This window comes from Anas platyrhynchos, chromosome 4, assembly GCF_047663525.1.
Source record: "Anas platyrhynchos isolate ZD024472 breed Pekin duck chromosome 4, IASCAAS_PekinDuck_T2T, whole genome shotgun sequence".
NCBI lineage: Eukaryota > Metazoa > Chordata > Aves > Anseriformes > Anatidae > Anas > Anas platyrhynchos.
In genome coordinates, this window is record NC_092590.1 from 66,954,577 (window position 1) to 66,979,725 (window position 25,149).

General features: G+C 37.3%; 1 protein-coding gene across 2 annotated transcripts in view; it reads left to right on the plus strand.

The window, feature by feature from the left end:
- Window positions 1–25,149, plus strand: part of STK32B (serine/threonine kinase 32B) — a 173,445-nt gene that overhangs the window by 128,201 nt on the left and 20,095 nt on the right. For both annotated transcript variants that reach the window (XM_072037779.1, XM_027457399.3), the window contains exons 6-10: window positions 310–399; window positions 14,819–14,922; window positions 19,289–19,405; window positions 20,511–20,636; window positions 24,987–25,118. In XM_072037779.1, the coding sequence (XP_071893880.1) occupies window positions 310–399; window positions 14,819–14,922; window positions 19,289–19,405; window positions 20,511–20,636; window positions 24,987–25,118 (569 nt within the window). The remainder of the gene's footprint in view (window positions 1–309; window positions 400–14,818; window positions 14,923–19,288; window positions 19,406–20,510; window positions 20,637–24,986; window positions 25,119–25,149) is intronic.

Below are 25,149 nucleotides of genomic sequence, written 5' to 3' on the forward strand. Positions count from 1 at the left end.
GTGCTGCTCCTGTACATTACTGCTCTGAAAAGGCAGTTACTGTCCTTGTTGTTCACAGCAGGAGGGGGTTCAGGGGTGACCAGCACATAAGGTTCAGCATGCAAACAAATAATAGGAACAGCACAGGAAAAGAAGCATAACATCATTTTGTTGCCATTATATTTTTTCTAGCTGTGAACAATGTTTAATAGTAATTTGCTTTATTTGACAATTTATTTTATTTCTATTGTCTCTTAAACAATGAATAAAGCAAGGAAAGTTTGTATGATATACTATTTTGTCTTCTGTTTTTATTGTGTGTAATTGCAGGACATGTTCATATCACTGACTTCAACATTGCAACCATAGTGAAAGGCTCAGAAAAGGCTTCTTCTATGGCTGGCACAAAACCATATATGGGTAAGTTTTCAAGACAATTTAAAAGATAAAAGAAATTTCATACATTAATGTGGACTAATGGTATTTTAAAAGGATTTCAACTTGTAAAACCACATAATAAATATTAAATGTGATTTATTTATTTATTTTTATAGCATCTGTGTATTGACAATGGAAAATATCAGAGAGGAAAGAACTGGATAGAGACTTGGTCTCTAAAGTGCTTTTAATCAGGTTCTGTTTGGTTTTGTGAAGCAAATTCAGGAGAGGCTCAGCTGTTATTTTGTGCAAACCCCTACAGCTGGGGACAAGAATACATGATTATGTTTGCACTGCTCTCGCTATGATCTAGCAGAGAACATGTCATGTCATTTAAAAAGAATTTAGGCACATCTTTAATTGCATTGCTTTGTTGAATTCTTCAAAAAAATTGTCTGCTTAATTAGAGTCCTAGGTAACTACCCACTTAAGTGTTTGACCTGTGGTGTTAAGGGGCATTTTATACATTTTAATAACATATTTTAAATGCATAGATTGAAGGCTGGGAGAGTAAAATGCAGTTCATCTGTCTTTGTGTGTCTGTAAGTTAAGCATCTTGGATAAGCTAATGATTCAAACTTCCCCTGCAGGTGAAGGACAGAAGGCATCTCCTAAAGATCGTTTGTCCCACCAAATTGTCCACTAAGAATAGGAGTGATTTGTCCTACCTGTGACTTCCTACATATCTGCTGTTTTAATTTTCTATATGCAGAATTGCTCTAACACGAGGAGATGGTTAGCTAGAAACTATACATATTTTGGTTCTAGAAAACAGATATGTGTGTCTACAAGAGACTTTCTCTAACAGGCATGCTCAAAACACATGTAAAAACCACGCAGTGGCAAAATATCAGAAAATTACCATATTCTGAAAATGCCATTCAGGGAAATGAAGGTCACTGTGTTGCCTCACTTATGCATAATAACATAGAGTAAAAGTGTTTGCCCAAGAAATTGGAATTAATCCACTGTGCATTTTCACAGCAAAAAATGCACTGTGTAGACCTGCACATAGATGAATCAGGCAGGCAGCTTCAGGACACCTCCATACCAGCTGTGAACATGTCAAAGCAGTCCCAGGCACTGGAGCAGACTTGTCTTTTTCAGAAATAGCTCTCCGGTTTGGGGGATTAATAGGATACAACACCATACATGTGACCAGAATTGGCCACTTGCCCCTATGCCCAGAGTGCTGACCTGATGCTGGGCAGCTTACTTCTACAAATGTACTTAAAACATGCCAAGAAATGTTTTATGTAGTCCTGACTCAAGCATTTAAGTGATGCAGAGAACAAGACTTCAGACAAGTTTTCTGTGTTTTGCACTGGTTAGCTCTAGCTGAGTGTCTACTGTCTTTTACTTAGAAGAGGTGGCCAACATGGCATAGGCATCATATATAGAATGTGAGGAGACCAGATCTGGGTCCTGTGCCAGTACCTGGGTCTTGTGGCCAGTACCTGAGTGTTCGATGCTGCACCACAGGTTCCCTACTGGATGTGGTGAAATGAGAGGGGGAGAGATGCTGCAGCCTCACTTACATCAACAGCTTTAATTTTAAAGAATTCACTTGAGTGGTTTTGCCAGCATGTAGTGGTTTTATTCATGGAAAATAAACAAAAAAAAAAATATTCAGAGAACAAACAATTTTTCTCTCTAAGTAATTTGACCTTACCCCAACACGTACGGACAAATAGCCATACAATTTACATGTTCAACTGATTAGACTCACTGAAATGCCTTTCCATGTAGGATGAGAGGAACATTAAAAAACTCAAAAATTTTAAGGATTGTAGTTTTGCATTTCTATGAAAAGTTTGTGTAAGGTTTCACACATTCTGCTTAAATAGCCACCTACAATCTTCCAGTAGACATAGTCATTAGATGTGCAAATTCTTATTACATAGATTATTCAAAAATAGTCTTGAACAATAGACGTTTTGCAGAAGCTCAGATTCAGAATAGACATTTTCCACAGTTAAATGTGATGATGACAGCAGGCATAACAATAGAGTCTTTTCTGAGATTTAATTTGGTAGTCAATTAAATGACTGTTTTGATGGCCTTACATTTTTAATCTTGAAGCGATTGCACAGTTTTACATTAGAAAGCATAATTATTATGAAAGCAGAAGAAAGCTGAGTACTTGCTTAGGGGTCAGTTAGCATTTTAGCATCTGTCTGTCACCGTCTGAATGTGTGTAATGAAGGGATCGTCTGGCTGCTAATGATCAGAGGCAGATTAGTTAAAGCAGCTGTACAAAAATGTGAGTATTCTTCAAAGATTCTGCTGAGAGTTAACAGGAAACTTAACATCTTTTGGAGCATCTTTCAGCCCATCTGCATTCATAGGTGAACACCACCTTTTTGTTCATTAGTGGCCTTTGTTTGCAGACTTTTCTCATGAGAGAAAAAGAAAAACCTAGTTTTTAACAACTGAAAGCACAAAAATTTTTAGCAAGTGCTAAGTAATTTGTTATTTTAGAGATAAAATTGCAAGAAATGAGTCCATCCTTTTTGAATTCCAAGTCTCCAACTCCACCCTAAGGAGGAAGAGTAACCTGTTCTTTGTTGAGTTGATATTTGCGAAGAGATGGTACAAGGAAGGGAAATGTTGAGATTCATCTTAAGAAAAGTGTCTATTCAGCACAGAAACTCGCAAGCCCCATTCATCCTGCCTAAACTCCACTTATATCCCTCTCTGTGGTATTGCTCATTTGCTAGAAAATTCAGTAGTTCTTGTACCCAGTAGGAAATGCTAATCTCTGGCTTAGGTATGTCCTTAGAAACTTGCTTTGTAATCACCTCCCCATCTTAACATTGTGACAAATAGTTTATATGACCTAAGTCTGAAGTGCCACAATAGCTGAGCCAGGGTTGCCACTATCTTCTCCTCATTCATTCTCCCTTTTCACCTGTCTTCCTCACTGCCTCATCCCCTTCCTTCTTGATAGAGTGTGTCAGAAACCTTCACTGAGCCAATGCAACTGATTATGGCAGAATGCTATCCCCTTTTTCCTGGCAGTGGTTGTGGTGGGTTTTTGCCTTTCCTAGGTGCTAAATGAGCTAGAGGAGTATTCCCATGAGATCCCGAGCTGACCCAAGGTGTTACAGAGCTGGAGAGGGGGAGAGATGAGAGTAAGAGCAAGATTTTTCCTTCACAAGCTGCTGAGGTGTTATCTAGGTTCACCTCAGTTCATGGAACTATTCTGTCCCTGAACCTTCCTCCCTCATATCCAACAATCTCACAACAAAATAAACAGTAAAAGAAAAATGCTCTTTCCCTTTTTGTAGAGACTATAGCACCATCCACCAGCACACTTTCTCTCCCGTGCACCTTGCTTACCTCTTAGAAATGTAAAAATACTGCAGAAGTCACAGGTTCAGTCTCTGCTACTCAGAAAGAGTCAGAAGAGTCATCTTTGTATTTATTTGGGGCTGTGAGAACGCAGGAAAGCTTTTAGAACTGTTAACTTCCTCTGCTTTGTGTGAAAAGTGATGGGTGAGGATTTTCTGTTGCGCAAGTTGGGTATCAAAGCATCAGCAAAGAGCTGGACAGGCATGGTTAGACACATGTCAATGGTACTGTTTTCTCTAAAAGCATAGATTTCATTTATTTTCCTCTTAATTTTGTGAATAATTATATCTTTAAGTGAAATGCTACAAGTACTTTTCAACTGCAGTGTTCAAATTAGAAAAGCTTTGTTTTCAGTTAAGATGTTCATTTAAGTCCATATGATTTCTGGCTTTAAGGCTGTATCCCAGACTTAAACATGGATTTACATAAGCCATTTTAGACAATGACCAAAACAAGTGGAAAAAAAAGGCATGGGGAGTGTGGCACCATGTTTGGTGACAAGCTTTCATTATAGAGTCATCTAGGTTGGAAGAGACCTTCAAGATCAAGTCCAACCATCAACCTGACCTATCAAGTCCCATCACAAAACCTTGTCACGTCCACCCATCTCTTCAATACCTCCAGGGATAGGGACTCCACCACTTTCCTGGGCATCCCATTCCAGTGCTTGACCACTGTCTCCATGAAGAAGTTCTTCCAAATATCCTGTCTAAACCTCCTCTGATGCAACTTGAGGCCCCTTCCTCACTCCCTATCACTTAGCACCCAAGAAAAGATTACCAGGAGGTTAAATCATTCTTTAACCTCACTGCAAGAAGACAAAGTCACCTTCAGGCAAGTCACTTGCTGAGCACCAAAACCAAGGAAATTTAGCGTTTCCTGTAAGACATGCCTTATTCTGTGCTGGTTTTTATGGCAATGAGGGTATGAGATGTGATGAAAGCTGTTTCCCCATCTGGGATATTTATGAAGTCTTGCTCCCATGTGGATCCTATTACATTTAATCAGATATGAGGGTTCACTCCTTACTAGAAGTACTTAAAGATTTCTCACTTCTTCCTATGGTCAATTTAAAGAAATATATAGGAAAATGTTATCTTTAAAGTCTCTGTTCTTGTTTGAAATCTGATTGGAATAGGCTGAGAAATTGCTAGGGAGCAATTCACTTGCATGTAGCATGACTGCATAATAACGGTATCAAGAAAAAATGCAGTGAATTGATATTGTAAAAATGCACTAGCTGTTCCTATTAAGATACCTATCTTGTAATTCTAAGCATTGTGTGAGTCAGCTCCCATAGCCTTTGCTTAATCCCACTTCATATTAGCCTTTCTGCCCCTAAGTCTTTCTCAGCCTGAAATTTTCCATGCTTATTTCCCTATTTACTAAATGGTTACACTGAACACGATGTATCTGAACCTGAACAGTTCTCCAGAAACCTTGGTGGTTTCTCTGTGTTCCTCCTTTCCAGCTGATTCATCCAGGTAAGTAAAATACCTGCCACACATAGGCAACAAAAACATGGAAACAGTGAATCTGGAAGGAATGAAACCAACAGCCTGGTGAGACAAGCTATTTCCATCTACTTCTGCAGTTTTACTTCTCAAAGACATTGACTTGAAATGCTGAAGTTAATTCAGCTTCTTAACATTCAGGGGTCTTTAAACTCTCTGTTTCATACTCTTCATATGGCTGCAGCCATAAAATACAGTGTGTGCCTTAATTGAGCTAAAGAAACTTTTGAGTCTCACCCATGCCTGATTTTATCATTACAAATTTACTGCTCAAATATTCTACACCACTAGTGACTGTGGATGCTGTCAAAGGTTTTATTGTACCAGCAGCCTTTGGAAACTCATAGGTTTTCAGGCTGTCATACTCCTGTGTAGCAAGCATTGCAAAATGTGCTTTGAGATGCAGCTGACCTTTAACATGCACACGCTATCAACAATTGCCAACAAGTATGTGTATCACCCTCCAATCTGCACTGGTAGCATGGATCAGGAAAGCCAGCACAGGGCAGGATGAAGTCCCTGGTATCAGCCTGTGCCTGGGATATTATGTTTTGGCTCTTTCTTTCAGAAGGCTGTTCATTAGGGCTGTTGTGTTTTAAAGAAAGTCTGCATTTGTCTGGCTGGAACACTATCAGGAAAAAAAAAAAGTTTCTTATATTGCCCCTCATACAATCACAGAATCACAGAATTTCTAGGTTGGAAGAGACCTCAAAATCATCAAGTCCAACCTCTGACCTAACACTAACAGTCCTCCACTAAACCATATTGCTAAGCTCTACATCTAAACGTCTTTTAAAGACCTCCAGGGATGGTGACTCCACCACTTCCCTGGGCAGCCCGTTCCAATGCCTAACAACCCTTTTGGTAAAGAAGTTCGTCCTAAAAGAACAAGTTGCAAGTAATACGCTTGTGTCATGGAGCACTGGGCACCAACTTGAAATATTGAACCTTCTACCCTGGAGCAGGCTGGCAAACTACAAAGCAAAATGTTAAATACTAAAATACATCCAGAAAACATTACAGATAGTACCTTTTACTTATTCCTCACACTTGGGTAATTTAGAAGTACTAGAGTCCTATAGCGTATTATTTTTGCTCATTGAAATGTTTCCTTTTGAATGGTGTATTTCCTTACATCTGTATGTTATTTGGGAGTGTTGCAGAAACTGTCCATTCACAGGTGACATATTTTTCTATTATGTTCTGTTTCTGGTGGTAGGGGAGTTAGAGGCTTTGGGGCTTTCTTCAGTAGAGACTGAAGTTATCCAAATAATGCACCATGTCTTAACTTCAAATCAAACTAATAAAATACATTTTATGATATCAATACACATGGAAAAATAAAAAAATCAAAGCCAATACATGTAAAATAGGCAGTAAATTATTTGAAAAGTTTCAGCTACACCTTCCTACCTTACAGACTTATTATCTCAGATTTTCACAGCTGCTCTCATAGGTTGTTGTCAGTGTGAATAATGGCTGCATGTTTGAGATTACCAGAAGAATGTGGATTTACAGAGAGGTCCACTGGGCTTTTAAAATGTGTGAGTCATCTATATCTATTAATTAATGCTTTGTGGAAGTACTATTTGGAGTCAGAGGAGAACTAGTGGATGTCCTGATAGCAACCATACAGGTAAAGCAAAAATATTCTGTAGGGCCAAATTTGTTCTTGAGGTAGCTGCAGTATATCAGGGATAAATTTGGAGTTGGATTTTCAAAATTGTTCAATGCTGGGCTTATTTGTGTTCATAATAAGCAATGCTCTGAAATGAAACAGTGCTTAGCAGGTCATGGCTTTTGGCATGCAGTCAAGGCAGTGTTTAGGTTTTCAAAAATCAAACTTTTTTCCTATGGAGGGTTTGACTGCCTATCCACAGAGTCTCTCTGGTGATGTCTCTACCTGCCCTTTTGATCTCAGAGAAATATCACAACTTCTGCTGCTTCTGATAAGAAAGAACTGAGAGCAGACATGAGACTTGGAGGTGCTCAAATAAAGGCTCCTCTGTGCTGATGAGTTTTCAGCTTGTGCTAGCAGCACCACAGCTGAGGGGATTAAGCACTGAGCTGCAAGTGAGTATTCAGGTTTTAGTTCTGCTCTGGCATTAAATGTAGATGCACAAGTAGCTGTAAAACCTTAGGAGATCAGGAAAGATGTTCCTGTCTCCAGCAACTTTTTTCCTCTTTGTGCTCTCCAACCTGCTACTACTCTTTTCTTCCAGCGAAACTGCTAATGTAATCATTTATTTGACTATTTTGGTCAAAAATAATCAATTCAAATTTCTCTACACAAGCACAAGGACAAGAATTGGATTTTGTTCAGTGGGTAAGTAAAGCAGAGGGTTTTATGAGGACAGCACTCTATGAGTGAGGGCAGGTGGGGTGGCGTGGCTTGGCCACAGAGCAAACTAACAAGGCATTCTGAATGCAGTATTGATATTCAGACAGTGGTATATAAAATTGATTTGAATAATTTTGATTCAAACTGTTTGAATAATTGCACTAAATATGAGTATTAAAACTATTGAGGTGTATTATGTGAATAAAGGTACAAAATCAGTTACACTACTGTAACACTTCTAGACTTCATACCAGAAAATTGCCAGCCCAGCATGGTCAGGCTTTAAGCAGCACTTCAACTTGTACGATAGAAGTTTGCAGTTTGATAGGCTGTAGCACTAAGTCAGAAAGTTGTCCGTTATAATTTAGACCTTTTTAGCCCATGAGAAAGTAAATTCTAGGAGGTAAATTGATAGTTTACCAAAGTCCATGTGTAGTTTCAGGGAGAGAGAAGTTTTCTTCCAGTTTGGTCTTAAAAAGTCATCTTCTGTAAACAGAATATCGCTTGTCATCACTATAGTCTGATTTCTGTTTTCTATTTAAACTGTGACCTGGAAGAATTACTGACCTTCTCTGTTTTTATTTTTCTTACTATGGTGTTAATATTTTACTGTACCTTCTCAGTCTAAGGTTTTTAGAATATTATTTTAAAAATCAAGTTCACTTTTTATACAGCTCAACCTGTCATCCATTAAACCCAAGTCAGCAAAGCACATGCATGTGGCTAAACTATAACCATGCTATATGCATCAAGTCATGCACACATTTTTAAACTAGAAATCTCTAAGCTTTTTGATGCTTATCCTGTGCTAGACAAAGCAAATGTTTATACTGTATACATTGTATGTGTGTGTATATATTTACTTATATTCCTAGAGAGTAATATGTGGAAGCAGAATGATACCTGGCAGCATGGTATTCCCTGAACCTCAGTTAATGACACTGGAATTGCTTTTCCTATCTATGAAATCTCAGGCACTACATTAAAGCTTACATTACGGAGGTATGATTTGCTACATGGCAGAGTGCATTTCTTTGCAGACCCTGAAGCACACCATGTACATCTGCTTCCTCTTACTGACATGTAGGGTCTCTGCTAAGATGCAATTTGGCCACAGAGAGCTCTATCCAACCAACTAGATGACTAATGTCGGTGCTTTCAGTCTTGATAAATGTTTTAGACATGCGCATCTGAATTTGGTCATCAAAAAAAAAAAAAAAAAGAGAGAGAAAATGAGGCCAAACCATCATGCCTTTATTTTTAAGCCTATTAAAAATAAAGTCTATCTATAAGTCTATCTGTTTTCAGTCTGTCATATTAATAACATTGACACAGGGCATTTTGTGGGAATTTACAGCTAGCTCTTCTGGCAACATTTACTTATGCATGGACGATTAGCTCCTTACAGCTAATCGATCTGCAGGAATCACTTGCAATTTATTGCTTAAATATACTGTAAACAAGGAGATTTTTTAGTATGTAGCAAAAGCCACTTGAAGACAGGTCTGGTTCACTTGTGCATTCATCTCGCTGCACTTCTCCTCTCACCGTTTTTGCAAAGTTTCAAGGCAGCCCATGGAAGTCAGCAATGCTTCAGAATAACTGCTCTGTAAGCTCCTTAATCAACACTCGGTAGTCTCCTGTGTAGTGACAGGCAAGTACACCAGGCGCTCTTTGATTAGATTCTTGCTAAGGAAGTGAACCTCAAATCAGTTCATCAGACAAAAAACTTCACGTTGTGCTATTTGGGATTTGTATCAGAGCCACTCCAAGCCTTTCATTTTATGTTTTAGCCTGATGAATTGTCTTTATGATTAAACCAGTATGCTCCATCAAAAATGATAACAGCTATTCTCTATGCCAACCATTATAAGTGATGGGCCACTAATTGACTATTTTACCATGGATAGCCTTTTCAAACTCACCATTGGAAACCAAATTAAAATGGCCTGAATTTCAGAAACCTAGAGCACTTACAATTTAACCATGGTGTTCAGTGATACCTATGAATACTCAGCAGACTTTAAAAAAAAACTAGTTAAAAGCATTTTATTCTATATACAAAATGATCTTTCATAGCAAGAAAAAAGTTAAAATGGGGTTCAGTGTGTTTGCATTTACAGCTATACTCTCTTTTATTTCAAGCTTATGAAACATACCAGTTGATACTGATAACCTTCCAAAAATGGGGTACGGTGTTACCAGCCAGTTAACAAAAAATTCAGTTTTGTAATTTTTTTTTAAACTCATCTTTTGGGAAATATGCGTACAATAAGAAATCCATCCTCTACATCATTTACAATGTAGATCATCTGACTGCTGTGACAATTGCAATGGTAGTTGTATCTATGAACTGATTTGTCAGAAATTACTATTTTTCACAAAATTATTTGGAGTTCCAAATATGGCAAAAACCCCAGAACAGCGGATGGGTATCTCAGGAAACTGCTGTTTCTGAGATGGATGTAGACTCACTATGTTTGCTTTCACATTCATTTTTTTCATAGCCATTCTCTAACATGGTTTTATTCTAAAGTGAAATAACCATTTATTTACTTCCTTGGAATTATCTGCTTAGTATAGAGAGAGTCTGCAATGATATTGTATTAATAGAAGGACACAGTGAAAAATATATATATATTACAGGATAAAGCTCCAGAGAGGGTTTTATTTTAATTTAATATTGGGGGAAAAAAAAAAAAAAAAAAAAAAAAGGTGCCATTAACTAGAAATACGTATTAGGGACAGCCATGACAGGCACTGAAACACATTCACTGCATCAAAAGTGTGAGTTCACTTTATTATTTTTCAAGAAGAAAAGCAGATAAACAGTGAAAACATGAAAGTATATTACTAAGAGAAAATAACGGAGTGGAAATTGAAAAGGAAAAATAAATCTGTGGGTTTTTAGCTCATTGTGTTGCTGAAGCTAAGTGTCCATTTGTTCATTACCACAGAAGCCAAGTGAACAGTCCCGATTATATTGCTTACTTTGTTAAAATTAGCACAGATGTCACCTTGGAATGGCAATAGTTTTGAAGTGCTCTGTGTTTATAGTTACTGAAGCCTTTTATGAAATGTCACTGGTCACACTCCTACCACACCTGAAAAGAATTCCCTGCCTAGGCCAAAACATTGTGTGGCTTCTCAGATCTGGTTTTCAAAAGTCCCCAGTACTTTCAGTGACAGGTTTCCCATGTGTCTGAGCAGAGGTGAAGAGCAATGCAGGTTATGGTTATTACAGAGAGGAACAGGCTGTAATGACCCCATTGAGATTTCTAGCTTTAGACCCCTTCATCACCCCACTAAAGGAAGCTTAGCACGAAAATGATCACTTGACTTTCATTAGCATCAATCAGGATGATTCACATTGTCAGTCCTCAGAAGTCTCTACTCCAATCTCCTGTTCAAAGCAGGGTGAACAATGAGGCTGGACCAGGTTTCTGCTGTTGAAGATGCTCTTTTGGGTGGGTCTAGTAAAGTGGTTCTTCATTACATCTTTATGGCTAGGGAGCCATAAAGATCCATAAGACCTACTGATTACATCGCTTCACCATTTGTCTTGATTTCTTTCTTGCTACTAGACTGGCTGTTATTTGATTTAGATTCACTAATTATAAGCTGTGCTTCTACCATACACCATTCTACTGCCTTCTCTCTGACTGTACGTGGTAATAACCACAAACCTCAACCAAAACAATCTGCAGGATCAGAACAATGTTAACACTACATATTCTTCCCCCACCAAAAAAAAAAACCTTTGTTCAATAGAACTTTCTTGGAGAAAAAAACTCTTGTTCTTACAAGCATTCTCTCACTTTTGTTCCTATGAATGAACTTTTTCAGGCAGTATCCTTGCATTTAGATAGATGTATGGGGGTAAAAGACAATGCATGAGGGACATTCTTTTCATCCAGAAACTGAAGTTCTGATATGAGAAGATGCGTGCAGAAAGGGTGCACACAGCAAAGCTGTTGCCTTTGCTCCTGTCTGGTGAGCTCAACTTTTATGTTCCTTGTAAAGAACCTAAGAACCTACCCACATCAGGCTTCAGGCTGCAGGATGGTTGTCCAAGCAGAGACTGATATCAAATTCAAGTTTTAAAAATTACAAATAGACTATTTAAATGATAATCTTAAAGAAAATCAATGTAGAATTTTAACTTTCAGATCTTTTTACTAGCTTTTATCCACCATCCAGTTTATGCTCAGAATTGGTTCTTAGAGGAGGAAAACAAACCAAATCAAAACAAAATAAAAACACCACATTTCTGTATTTCACAGCTACAGCTCTTCAGGTCTAGTCTAACACATATTACTTGGAGGATCTGCTGTCTTTCTGACCTGAGCAAGGATCCTGAAGCAGGCAAACTACTGAATTCTTCTGTACAGGCTAGAGGCCTTCATTTGGACCTAATGTCTCAGATCCAAAAGGTTTTTAGACTCATTAAGCACAAGCTTAGTGTGAAATCAGTATTCAGCTTTGCTAAACTAGGGAAAGGTCTTTTGATTTCAGTAGGGTTGAGATTTCTCCCTGAGAATAAACTTGTGTGTAGGAAACCACAAATCATATTTCACCTTCCAGCAGTCTTTCCTAGTCTTGCAAAGCACATGCTTACAGGAGTTCCTCTGGAGCTGGCTGAATACAAAGAGTCAGTCCAGCTGGACCCTAAATACTGCTAACACAGGGAAAACTGGATATCTGCTTTAAGAAGCAGGAGCCCAGCTGCCCATTTTCTGACCTTAGGATGCTGTTATCAGCTTAAGGTGAGAAAACAGTTTCAAAAAACTGGGGCTAGTGGGTAAAAGAAAGCATTTTCTGCTGCTCTGCTTAATCAATTGGTTCTGAAGCTTTTGGAACGAGCAAATAAAATAAAAGTGGATCTCAGTCACTGAATTAGCGAAACAGCTGCACTGTTCTGGCAATGTCATAGGTTACATCAATAAAGTACTCTCATCTCTACCTCACAGAAATCAGATAGTGATCCTTCACATTATTACAATGCTAAAGCTATAAAAGAAAGAATGAAACCAATATTATACCTATTTAGCTGAGTAAAAAGCCCACAGAGTTTATTTTCTTTAATGAGATATTATGCATCATCTCGGCACTGCTGGCAAAAGCCATTCCAAATGCGGAAAAAAAAAAAAGAAAAAAAAAAAAGCAAACCTTCACAAAAGGGTGCCTATGGTGATATTCAAAATATTGCTTTAGTACCTAATGTGAAATTTAGGAAGAATTGAGGTGCATTGATCCACTAAAGTAAAACAAGAAAACCTGTCTGCCCTCTTAACATCTATCTATAGAATAAACTACATACATAAGTGAGCTGTGCCTATACAGAGCCTTAGAAGAATGCAACAATCTGAAGTATATCTGAATATGTAACATGCCAGGTTAAGCTACCTGGTGGAGAAACAGAATCAACTCAGAAAGACAACTTTTATGGTTTTGTTGGCTCATGCCATACTGGATCACAAAACAACTTTACTTGTAGATGAGATTCAATCTTTATCTATTCTCTAGCTTTTCATATTGTAGCAATAAATAAATACATAAATGTTTACTTAATTACCTGCAGTTCTCCTATCACACCTATTTAGAGATGGTTCTACCAGGTAAAGAACATTTGACCTTTCCCATTCTCTCTTTGCTTTGTATTCTTCAGATTTGAGTTTTGTCACAATAAATTCATGGATGCCAAAATCCTCTATTGCATTTGTCTCTTCAGGACAATGAACTCAGCTCTGGAGCTGTATATTTTTAGGTTGCCATCCGTAATGATGCATGTACTGCAAAAACTCCTCTGGAGGGAAAGCCTTTCCCTTAATTAAAGGTGCTTCTCTGGGTGCCGTACATAGTCAAATACCAAAATGCCAGTCAGAACTAAGTGTGACCAGACTACATTATTCATTGCAATATGCACATTAGAAAGTGATGAGATGGTAATCAGGTGGTAATGTGGTACTTTGGACTCAGTATCATGGCCAGAAGAGGCTCACACGGTAATTGCAGTCTAGCATGATGTTATGGTTGGTGATAGTGTTGTTCAGAGAATCCCCAGGGAAAGTGTTGTTTTCACAAAGTGTACTGAGATTCTGCTGTGAAATAATTAGAAAAGCATGACTAACTTTTCATTTCATTTCATATCCTGTCTTATTTATATATGGTATTCTGAAAGAACTACAGCAGCATTATTTAGTATGTCTTCATTGCTGAAATTAGCCAACTGGATCCTTGTTTTGAAAAGATCAAATTTTTTCCCCTAGGAAAGTTATTTTTATGGAATCCATTACTTTATTGATAAGGTATTTATTTCCAGTCATGAGAGTTTTTCATGGTATTAAACCAGTGTCAGGATTTCTATTTAATTACCATTTTCCTGTGTTAAATATCTTTAAATGCCCTCTGATTAGTTCTACCCAAATGTAGAATTGAGGCTGAGATCTACCATGTTCAGTATCTCCATCAATCTCACAAAGAATGACCTCATGTGTAAATATTTGTCCCAGAAAATGTATACATTATCCTAAACATGCCAAGTTACACTTCAGTTTAGAAATTCCCTTGCTGTAACTCATTTTTATTCACAAAACATTAAATCTAAAAGGATCAGACAGGAAACAACATGAAATTGAAAAATGCTGGCCAGTGAATGTTCCCCAGAAACATATAATGCAGATGATAAAATATGGGGTTTGATTTGAGAGCCGGGCATAAAGGTAATCTGGGATCCAGCTCTGACCCACCTTGATTACCCTCCTGGCTCCAGCTCTGCTCAGCACTAGGTGAAACATGGCAAGAATCATGGAATAACCCACAGCTCAAGCAGTGTGTGTGGCTGGTCAAAACCTGGTGTGTGTGTATACAGAGAGAGACCTTGTTTTGGTGGAATGCTGTGTGAGAGTATTGCATTGTAGAAGAACACATCCAGAGTTGACCCTTCCCTGCCTTCTAACCTTTCAGCAAAACAACAAACACACAAAGCCCAGCCCACTGCCTGTTGTACAAAAGCACTCATTGCCAGTGAACCAAGGCACTAAAAATGCATCCTGACAATGTTGTGTTTGCAAATGTATTTAATTCTATTTCATTGCATCCTTGTTCATTATTCAAATATAAGCATGAATGATACATACTCTAACCTTAATATAAAGCTTTTTGTTTGATCTGATTTGATTTATTGTTTTAGCTCCAGAAGTGTTCCAGGCCTTTATGGATGGAGGCCCAGGATACTCATACCCTGTCGACTGGTGGTCGCTAGGAATTACAGCATATGAATTGCTGAGGGGCTGGGTAAGAATGATAGATTTTGTTGTAATTTAGTGTATTGCCTGACAGAAGGCCAAATGTTTACAGAGCCCCTGAACATGCACTTAGTGATAAAACGTGAGTGACCAAGGCTGAGGCTGTGCTCAGGAATGCAGTCCTGAGCTCTTCCCATCTGAAAACATTTTTGGTAAAGTTTCACCCCACACTCATTTATGTTATAAAGTTTGACTAAATTGGATGCAGGCTTTCAGTGTGTGCTCAGGAAGAGCCAAATGTTTTAATGGCTACTCAAAGTGCTGAGTTGGAAACAATGACATTTTTTTCCAAATAATGGCTTACTTCAGTCTTTACTATATCTTTGATTGTCTTGGCTAATACCTTAAAAGAGCTAATATAATATCCTAAGATGCTTGGCCCAACTACAGAAAATGCTTATCTGTCTGTACAACCATTAGTTATCTAATCAATTATGTGAATAAGCTTAATGAAAAATATTCCTGAGCATGGTCAAATTTCACAGAATATAATGGAAAATTCTTTTCCATTTTGGTTCAAAGGGCTGAATTTGGTTGCTTAAATATTTACTATTCCCTATGGAAAACAGTGATTTAGATACCATTTAAGGATAATGACATGTAAAGTAGCTGGTTTTTGTTGTTGTTGCTGTTTTCTGTTGTTTGTTGTTTGTTTTTGTTTTTAACAGTCTTAATTCCTACTTTGGCTACTTTGGAGAAAATATTTCATTGCATTGCAGTATGCTGTCTTTAAGGGAGGATTATTTATTATTATATGGCACTAGCAGAGTACTTCTACCCTGTTCTGCTAAGCACTTTGTAATGGAAGACAATTCATGCCACAAAGATCTCACAGTTTCATATGGGATAACAGATAAAGGAAACTAGGAATAAAGAACAGTTATTTCCATCTGTAGAGGGTAAACTAAGTTTCAGAGTATATTTTTCAAAGACCTAGATCTTTACCAAACTTTTTTCTTTCCATATGAATGGCAAAATTCACACTTCTGATAAAAAGGTCTCTTCCATGCCAAATATCAGTTCCTGCTCTCAAACACTATGCGTATTTAAAACATATTAAAAACAACAACGACAAAAGTCTTTGGATTATTTCTTTATCATTCTCAAAATACATATATATATATGAAATAAAAAAATAAAAAATTACTGGGTGTTTACCTGATATTCTTCCCAAGATGGAAAATTTTAAACTGAAGAGCAAAGGTCTGGCAATGATAATCAAAACACATTCTGAACCCCAGCCACAGAGGGAAGTGCTGGATGGACATATAATACATTGAAAGCACATCAATGTTTTTATATCAATCCCGATTGGTGTCTTCAATTCTTGAAGACACCAATAAGTGTCTTCAAGAAAAGAGCACAATGCGTGATCATGTAAGGATAGCTGAACTCGCAAGACTAATCACAAAAACTACCCAGTCACTTCAATAAATGAAAAACCATCTAGAAGGGTATCCATTTGCCAAGATCAGTACAGTTGTCTCTGAACAAGTCTGTCTGGCTAGAGACAAGGCAAAGCTGAGACCGAACCAAAATGTTTTGTTGAAATGAAAACATTGCCATCTGTCCCTGCTCTAGTCAACCAAGCCAGCTGCTTGTTTTCTCCTGAAAAGCAGCCCTTGCCCACTGAGCAAGGCAGAGGGTAACTTGGCAGCACATACATTTGTACAGACTAGGAAAAGGTGTATTTTTCCTGAATCATATTTCTAATATTTTTTAGTCTAGTTGAAACCTAAACTGACAGGGCTGATGACAAGGGAAGTAGTGGCAGGTTGTGGAACTGTGCTTAACCTGGGACATATCACCGTCTGCAACAACCACGAGTTCCAAAGCTCCATCTGCAGCAGCAGCACTGTGCAGATGGCTGCAAAGAGACAGCTCGCTCATGCAAGGCTCCAAATTAAAATAGCAGGCCAGCAGCCCCCTCCTCTGCCATGCAGCCCACCCACTTCTGTTATAGCAGCCTTGGGGAAAGATTAGAACATGGAAATGGGCAGAGCCACCTGAAGATATGGCTCTCTCTATTTGGAGTATGGTGTACAGGGAGAGAAGGAAGCAAGGAAGGAAGGAGCAAGCAAGCAAGCAAGCAAAAAGAATGAGGTTCTTTAAATCATTTGCCACCCCTGAGCTGTGAATAACATATTATGTTGCCTGCCTGAGTTCAAGAAGAGCTAAGAAAAGATGAGTTGCTTTTTGTTGATCTGAATTTTTGTTTTTATTTGCCATTAATGTTGTTAGTAGAGTCATCAGAATAGACTCTGGCCGAATGCATTGCAACACATTGCTGGAAATGAGGCTGGAGATTCCAGCTACAGTTGCAGCTGGTACTAAGCTGTCTGTTTTTTATTTTATTTTTTTCTTCTTTTTTTTGATAATACATAATAGTATGAGCATTTCATGTCACATGCACATTTCTCTCCTTAGCCAGTTGCTAGAAAAAGAAAAAAAGAAAAGAAAAAAAAAAAAAAGTAAAGCTGGGCATCAAATTTTACTATTTTTCCCCCAAGTCTGTGATGCATATCTTAACACTCGTTAGTCTGTTCCCATGTCATAGACAATGACTGTATATACCATGTCCTCATCCTACTTGGATGTAGTTTCATACACTTATTCAAAGTTAAACATGTACATGAATCTTCTCAAAATAAAAATATTTGTTGGCCTTTTATGAGGAGTTGTTATAATTCATTATCAGATTACATAACCAATCCCTGGAAATGTGCCAATAACCCATAGAATAAGTCAAGGTGATTCAGTTCTCATTGAAGGCAATGAGTGTCATCTCTCTGCTGTTGAGGATCTTGGATTTCAAGGTAATTCTGTGTACTGTATGAATTATAATGCATCAATTTTCACATTGCTGCTCTTATGGCATTTGGTTGCAGATCTTATATCAGGTATCATGCATTTGTTGCCTACTGGCTACAACTTAATTCACAAGGAATCCACACTCTATCCTAGTTTTAAAAAGTACATCAAAGGAGTAACATTCTAAAAACTTGCTTCGGAAATGCATGCCTTTAAAAAATACATATATAATAATTAAGAAGAAAATACATGTATAGGTAGTACTTTCATTTACAAATGGTACGTTTAATAAACAAACAACAACAACAAAAAACATCAAAAAAGAAAGTAATTTTTTTTTTTTTTTTAAAAAGATAAATTACAAAGCACTGTGAAGTCTAGGGCCTCTCTTTACCTATAATTGAATTTAGGCACTGCATATAGTCCATAGGTCCACGCAGTGAATTAATTAATTTTAGATTTTGAAAAGGGCAGTGAAGAAGGATTTGGAAGGTCTAAATTTTTACTGTAATTCTTACACAGGTTTTTGTATGCCTTTACATCATTTCTTAATTTATCTTTCTCCTACTTATTAAAATCAGGGTGATATAACTTTCTTTAGCCAGCAGTATTGCATTTTGTCACTTTAGATTACAAGACTTCCTAGTGCTACAAGTAAAAAATAGTAAATCCAATTTCATATAAAATGGCACAGGAACAAATTTATTCAGCTACCTAATTTAAAATGGATTCTTCTTAACAAGTGTCCTAGTTTCACCTGGGATAGAGTTAATTTTCTTCCTAGCAGCTGGTATAGTGCTGTGTTTTGTATTTAGTATGAGAATAACGCTGATAACGCACTGATGTTTTAGTTGTTGCTGAGTGGTGCTTATGCTAAGTCAAGAGCTTTTCAGCTGCTCATGCTGCCCTGCCAGTGAGGAGACTAGGGGTGCTGGGAGGGAACAGAACCAAGACAGCTGGCCCAGACTGCCAGGAGGGATATCCTGTATCCCATATCCCATGGCACCATGCTCACCAATAAAAGTGGGGGGAGCTGAGTAGATGGGGCAGGGACTGGGCATTGGTCAGCAGGTGGTGAGCGTTGTGCATCACTTGTTTTGTAAATTCTTTTATCGTCATCATCATCATATTTTCTCCTTATTTTCTGTCCTATTAAACTGTTTTTATCTCAACCCACAAGTTTTACCTTTTTTTTTTTTTTTTTTTTTTTTTTTTTTAATTTTTTAAACTATTCTCTCCCTGATCCCAACCTGTGGGGGGGTGTGAGCAAACAGCTGTGTGATGCTTATGCTTAGCTGCCTGCCAGGTTAAATCACAATAGCATAAGAGAAAAATTTGCAGAGGAAATGCATCTATGTGTAATTATGTTCATTATAACCAAAGAAAAGCATGCACACAAAGAAGGATTAGCCTCAGAATTGTTACAAGATGTTTTGGTGTTTCAGTATTTCCAGTATAAACAATACTGAGCTCAGGGAAATGTGAATTGTCTTTAGTCTTTTATCCATTCTAGCTGACTTGATATCGCTTTAACTTTATCCCAGAGGCCCTATGAAATTCATTCAGCCACCCCCATTGATGAGATACTCAACATGTTCAAGATAGAAAGAGTTCACTACTCATCTACATGGTGCAAGGGCATGATAGCATTACTGAAAAAGGTAAGAAAGGACCAACATCTTCCATCCTCTTCTCTCTTCTCCCAGAAACCCCTTCAACAATGCAGGTCATCTGGCAAGTACAAGATAGTCAAAATTTCAAGGACAAAAAGGGAGAGTTTTTTCCTAGTCTTTTCTGAAAGATGTTGGTGCTGTATTTTCTTCGGAGAAACTAGATTATTCTTATTCTTAAACTCAGGCTTTTTATGACCTGAAAAAAATAGAAACCTTTTATTTTATTATTATTATTTTAAAACTGATTTGGTAACAAAAACTGATAACAAAACTATGGGAAAGGGTAATTCCCACTCTCTGCCTGAGCCCCATTATCTCCAGCCCCAGCTGTGCATGCAAAAGAGGGAAGGAAGGGCTGTTATGCCCCTTGAATCTCTGATACAGTTTTCAGACATTAAGTTTAGAAATGAAAAGGGTTGAATTTCTCCCTGTCCCACGTTGCTATAGTTGCAACAACAAAAGTCAAGCCATTTTTCTGGAAATGTCACTAAGCTTCTTTCCGAATGCATCATGACACTGCAAGTTGCTTTCTTCCTAAAATCCCAGTTTGTTTTAATTTTTTGGCCATGCTGCAAGGTTCATCTATATTCTAGGTATTTCATATCATCCATAATGATGATTTTGAGCAGGAAATGTTTGTGAATATGTGAATAGAGCAACAAAAGATCAATTTCCTTTGCAGCTATGAGCAATATATTTTTGATAAATGGAGCAACAAAGTGGGTAATTTTAAGTGCTACCAGGATGTTCAGTGTAACTATGTCTTCAAATAAATTAAAGACAAATTGCAAATTGGGGTGATGTTGAACTGTGATGTTTCATATCACTTGGGCTCTTTATTTGCAAACAAACTTTTTTGTTACTTTTTGTACACAGTTCAGGCCTGCAATAGCTCTCTGGTGACAATTAAATTAGATTAATATCAAATGAGTTATTATTTTCAATTTTTTAGATTGTGCCTTTTAGGAGTTGTTAGAGGATCCCTTGACCATTTGCTCACTCTAATTTTGTACCATACAATTTATGGGTGTGACACATTTACTATTTTATATGGCATCCAGTCCCTTAGAAACTGCCTTATTCTCGATCACAGCTCCTCACTAAAGATGCAGAGTGCCGTCTTTCAAGTCTTGCAGATATCCAGAGCTCTCCATATCTAGCTGATGTCAACTGGGATGCTGTTCTAGAGAAATCTGTGACCCCAGGCTTTGTTCCTAACGTAAGTTGATATTCCAGCTGAACTGTGTTTGCAAATCCCAACTTTAATTATCACTGCTGTTTTACTTGTTTACACATGCATTTATTGGTCTTCAGTGATTTACCTCTCACAGAAGCTTTACTTTGGATCCTACTTTCATTTATTCAGTCACAGCTAAGAAAATTTGGCCCGTTTCATTAGACCACAATAAAAACTAATTAACCTTGGTTCATGTTTTGTTCTCTTTCAAATAAAAGATAGTTTCCAGACTTTGCATTTCAACTGTTAGAGCAACAGATTGTCAGTGTTAACTCTGAGCCAAAGAATACCTAGAAGATTGTTGTTTTTCTGAAATTTAGGTATCTGACATAACATTTACAAGACTTTTTAATATCCTAATATTCTGACCTTTTTCACTTAAAAAAAAAAAAAAAAAAAAAAAAAAAGAAAGAAAGAAAAAAAAAAGTTTAAAAAGAGTGACCTACTTCCTTTCTGCAATTTTCCTATGTTAAAGCATTCAAATTCTGTGAGACAGTTTTGTGGGATTTTTTTTTCCGTGATTCCATTTTGTTATATTTTCTGAATATTTTGGTTTTGTCCCTTTGGAAGTTGAACGGATTTGAGGACCATGAATAAAAAGCAATGACTGTGGAGTTTACATGTTTCTCCACTTTGTTCAGTCATAGAAGCTATATTGCACCATAATTCTTCTCCAAACAATACATATGTAGCATACTAAGGATTTCCTTTTCTTTTGTTTTGATGCAACTGTGAATAACGACAAGAAAGGGGGAATAACTGTATCCTATCCTCACTTAGATACATGTTAGAGTTCTTGCTAAATCTGATAGGGACAGGATCCAGCCCTGCAGGAGCTGAGTGAGAGAGGGAATTTCCTAATGGAGCAGAGGTGAGAGAGCCAGATGGGTTGCCAAGGCAATGCTAAAACTGTTTTATGTGTTTCTTGGCACTTACATGTAAACAGAGCCCTTCCTAGAGCAACATCCTGCAGGAGTACAGCTGTAGGCGAACAAACAGGGCTTCCCTCACAGAGTGTGGGGAAAGACCAGAAACATAACAGGTAACTAGCACAACAAGCAAGGAGAGGGATTCCCGTATCCTATATATTTCTCATACCCAAATATGCAGCATACACAGGGATCGAGGGGAGTCCCAGATTCCGCATAGCCTATTTATGCATAGGTACATATTTTATGGTTTAAAATCAAGAGAAAAGACTTCAACCTGCTTCAGCAAAATCAGGTACTGACACCTGTCTTTGGCAAACCTGTTCTCTGCTCTTGATGCTGTCCCAGCATTATCCTTCCCCCCAGACATTCCCTGTCTTCTTGCTTCAACTCATGCTTGATTTTTGAGGGCCATAACCTCCATTTTCACTTTCTCCTGAGGACGTGGGTGTACAGACAACTAATGTGATGTCTGCCACTCTGCTAGCCCTGCCTGCTGAACAGTGAGTTGTGGTAGTCTGACTGTAGTAATAGGAACTAATAGTGCTACTGCAACTTTTCCCTATACAGCTGGCTCATGCCTAGTCTGCTGAGAATCTGGGCACAAACAACGGTCTCTATCTGGCCATGGAGGAACATCTCAAACTCCTTAATTCACAGTTCTTTCCGCTTGGATTTAGACTTATTTGAGGGTACTTTACTCCTGAGAGAGTGTAGCTAAATTTTCTGACTTCCTAAGGAGGCTGAAAAAAGTCATTTTGGATACAATTTCAGAAGGAATTGTGGAGCCTATAAGTCTGGTGCTGCTCTTTTGGCCAAGTCGCTTTTCTCTGTGGCTGTTGTTGACAATGGTGAACATAATGGAGACTGTGAAAAGAGGAAGCTTTCCTGAAATACTTTGAACAGTCTGCCACTAAATATGCATCCAAAGACATATATTCTTGTCATATTGGAATTTGTCTCACTTATATTTTGGAGACATTACAGAAGTAGGTCTTGAGAAAGTTAATTTGCTCAAACAATTCTGTGGCACTAAAGACAATTAGATGGAAAAGGATTCAAAGCCTAAGATTTCTTGATTTACTCATTTTTGTATTCCTCATTTTAGAACTGAAGAAGAATTGCAAGAGGGAAAACTATACCAGTAAAATCTAATAGCCAGAATAGTTTAGAAATTTGAAGATTAAGGCTTAGTTTGGAAGACTCTGGTCCTCACTTGGTGCTAGGAAAATAATATTCTATGTCTAAAAGCAAATAATAACAAAACAGTGACTTTTATCTAATCAGATTAATCAGCAAGTCCTATTAAAAAGACTACTAGAAACTTCAGGGTCAAGGTTGATATTACAGGACTTGTTCCATGCGATCTAATAGGTATATTAGGAAAATCACTGACAAGGTGAGAGTCAGTATCTTTTCCAGGATTACACATCTTTATATAGTATGCTTTGCTATTTCAGGAGATAGGTTTGGACAGGGATTTTCCAAGAACATTTCGCTCTTTTGGCCAAGCAAAGTATTCACTGATTAACTGGGGCCATGCAACAAAATATTTCTTGGTTTCTAGTCTTGAAGTGAGAGGTGAGCTGAAGTCAATATATAATGTGGTCAGGGAAGAGTTTTATACCTTTTTGTTAGATTGGTATTTCAGACAGGAGCTTGCCTGGCAACAGGGCATACGGGGAGCATATAGGGCATATAGGAAGGCCCACATAGATTAATTTCTCCCTCTGCAGTCTGATCCATAGACATCATTCTTGTTTAACTACTACATGTGTTTCTTTATAACTTACTGAGTTTCTTTATATTCACCTTGGTGTCATAAATCATTTATAGCTTTTTGTATTGTTAAATATTTGATAAAGGAAGCAAGAAATTATTTAAATGTAATTTGGTTTTATTTTTTAAACTTCAGAAGTAATGTAATTTTAAAGTGCTCAAAAACAAAAACAAAACAAAACCTTAAAACTGTATGTGCTCACAAAAAGAATTGAGATTGATCAAAAGTAAATAATTATTTATTTATAAATCAATCTAAATAAACTATAAACTTGTACTGATATAAAAAATGACTTAATCTTACTGGGTAGTACGCAGGAAAAGGAAGCATAGAGCTTAATATTCTAGTTTGATTTTACAGATGTTGCTGGGAATAAAAACGATGGAGCAATCTTTAAATCAAATGTTTCAGTTCAGGACACCACACGTTTTATGAATGGTTTCTAATGTGATTTTAATGTTTAGGATCTTTGATCACTAAATAATATCTGCCACATATATGTGACTTGTTTTAGTCCTTCCATCTTGACAGTGAAAATAGAGTGCTTGAACTCCCAGAAGTTCAAGAGGAAAACAGTCTGCTTTTAAGATCCACTTCCTGAAGCAATCCATCACACAGTTCAAGTTGTTTGCAAATTTTTTGAAATGTTTTGAGAGCATGAGGAAAAGAAAGGAGCTCATGTTATTCTGATTGTAGCAGTAACAAAACAATGATCCAGTAGTCTGGATGCCAACTAGTGTATAGGGTTCTGCTGAAGCCTTTCTGTAAATTTTCTGAACCTAACCTATATTTTATCCCTAGATAAGAGATGTTCATCCCAAATGCTGTGAAAAGACAGCTATACTTTGTTAACAAATAGAATAATAATAAAATAATAATACAAGACCTAAACTATGTTCCTGTAAACTTTTGTGATGAACAGATCTCAAAATCAAGGAACGAAATGACCATATAGAAGTGGTATTCCCAATCACCCTTCTTAATCAAGGACTCCCTGATACAACAACAAGTCTTAAGATATGATTAAAGCTTCATAAATTAATGTAAAAATGGAGAGTCCAGAATATTTAGGTAATGTAAGTAAAAGGTATGAAAAATTATAATAATAAAGTCGGTTTTTGAGTTTACTCTATGGGGATATAAATGTTTCTAACAGGAAAAACAAAGAAACAAACAAAACAATTAAAAAACTACTAGTTCTTCCTTTGGCATCATATGTAGGATCCAGGTAGCAGAATCTACCTGCAACTCTTCAGAAAATCACATTTTTATGACTCATGTCTCAGAGGTACTTCCCATTCTTCCTGCACCATTATAGTTACCATTGAAGTTCTATGACACTAACTTATATTCTGATGAAGACCTTGCATCAGATTCCTCTCATTGTGATAGCATAATTCTAGTCACTCAGAGGATCTAACTCTTTATTCTTCTTTATAATATGATTTTTATCTTACTGCCTTTGTTTAAACTTCAGCCATGACTCCAGGCCCAAAAAAGACAATTTTCATTTTACAATTGTGGTTGGGAAGCCAGCTAATTATTAATGCTATTAACACTGGCCAGACAAACTAAAAAATACAATGGCTCTTCAAAGAGTAACTTTGAATCCTTTTGTACCAGAAAGGAAGACTGAACTGTGATCCAACGTTTGAACTTGAAGAAATGATTTTAGAGTCCAAGCCTCTCCATAAAAAGAAAAAGCGACTTGCCAAAAATAAATCCAAGGATGGAGCTAAGGAAACCTGCCCACTGGTAAGTTGTAGGCTGTGGCTTCAGACAGTGG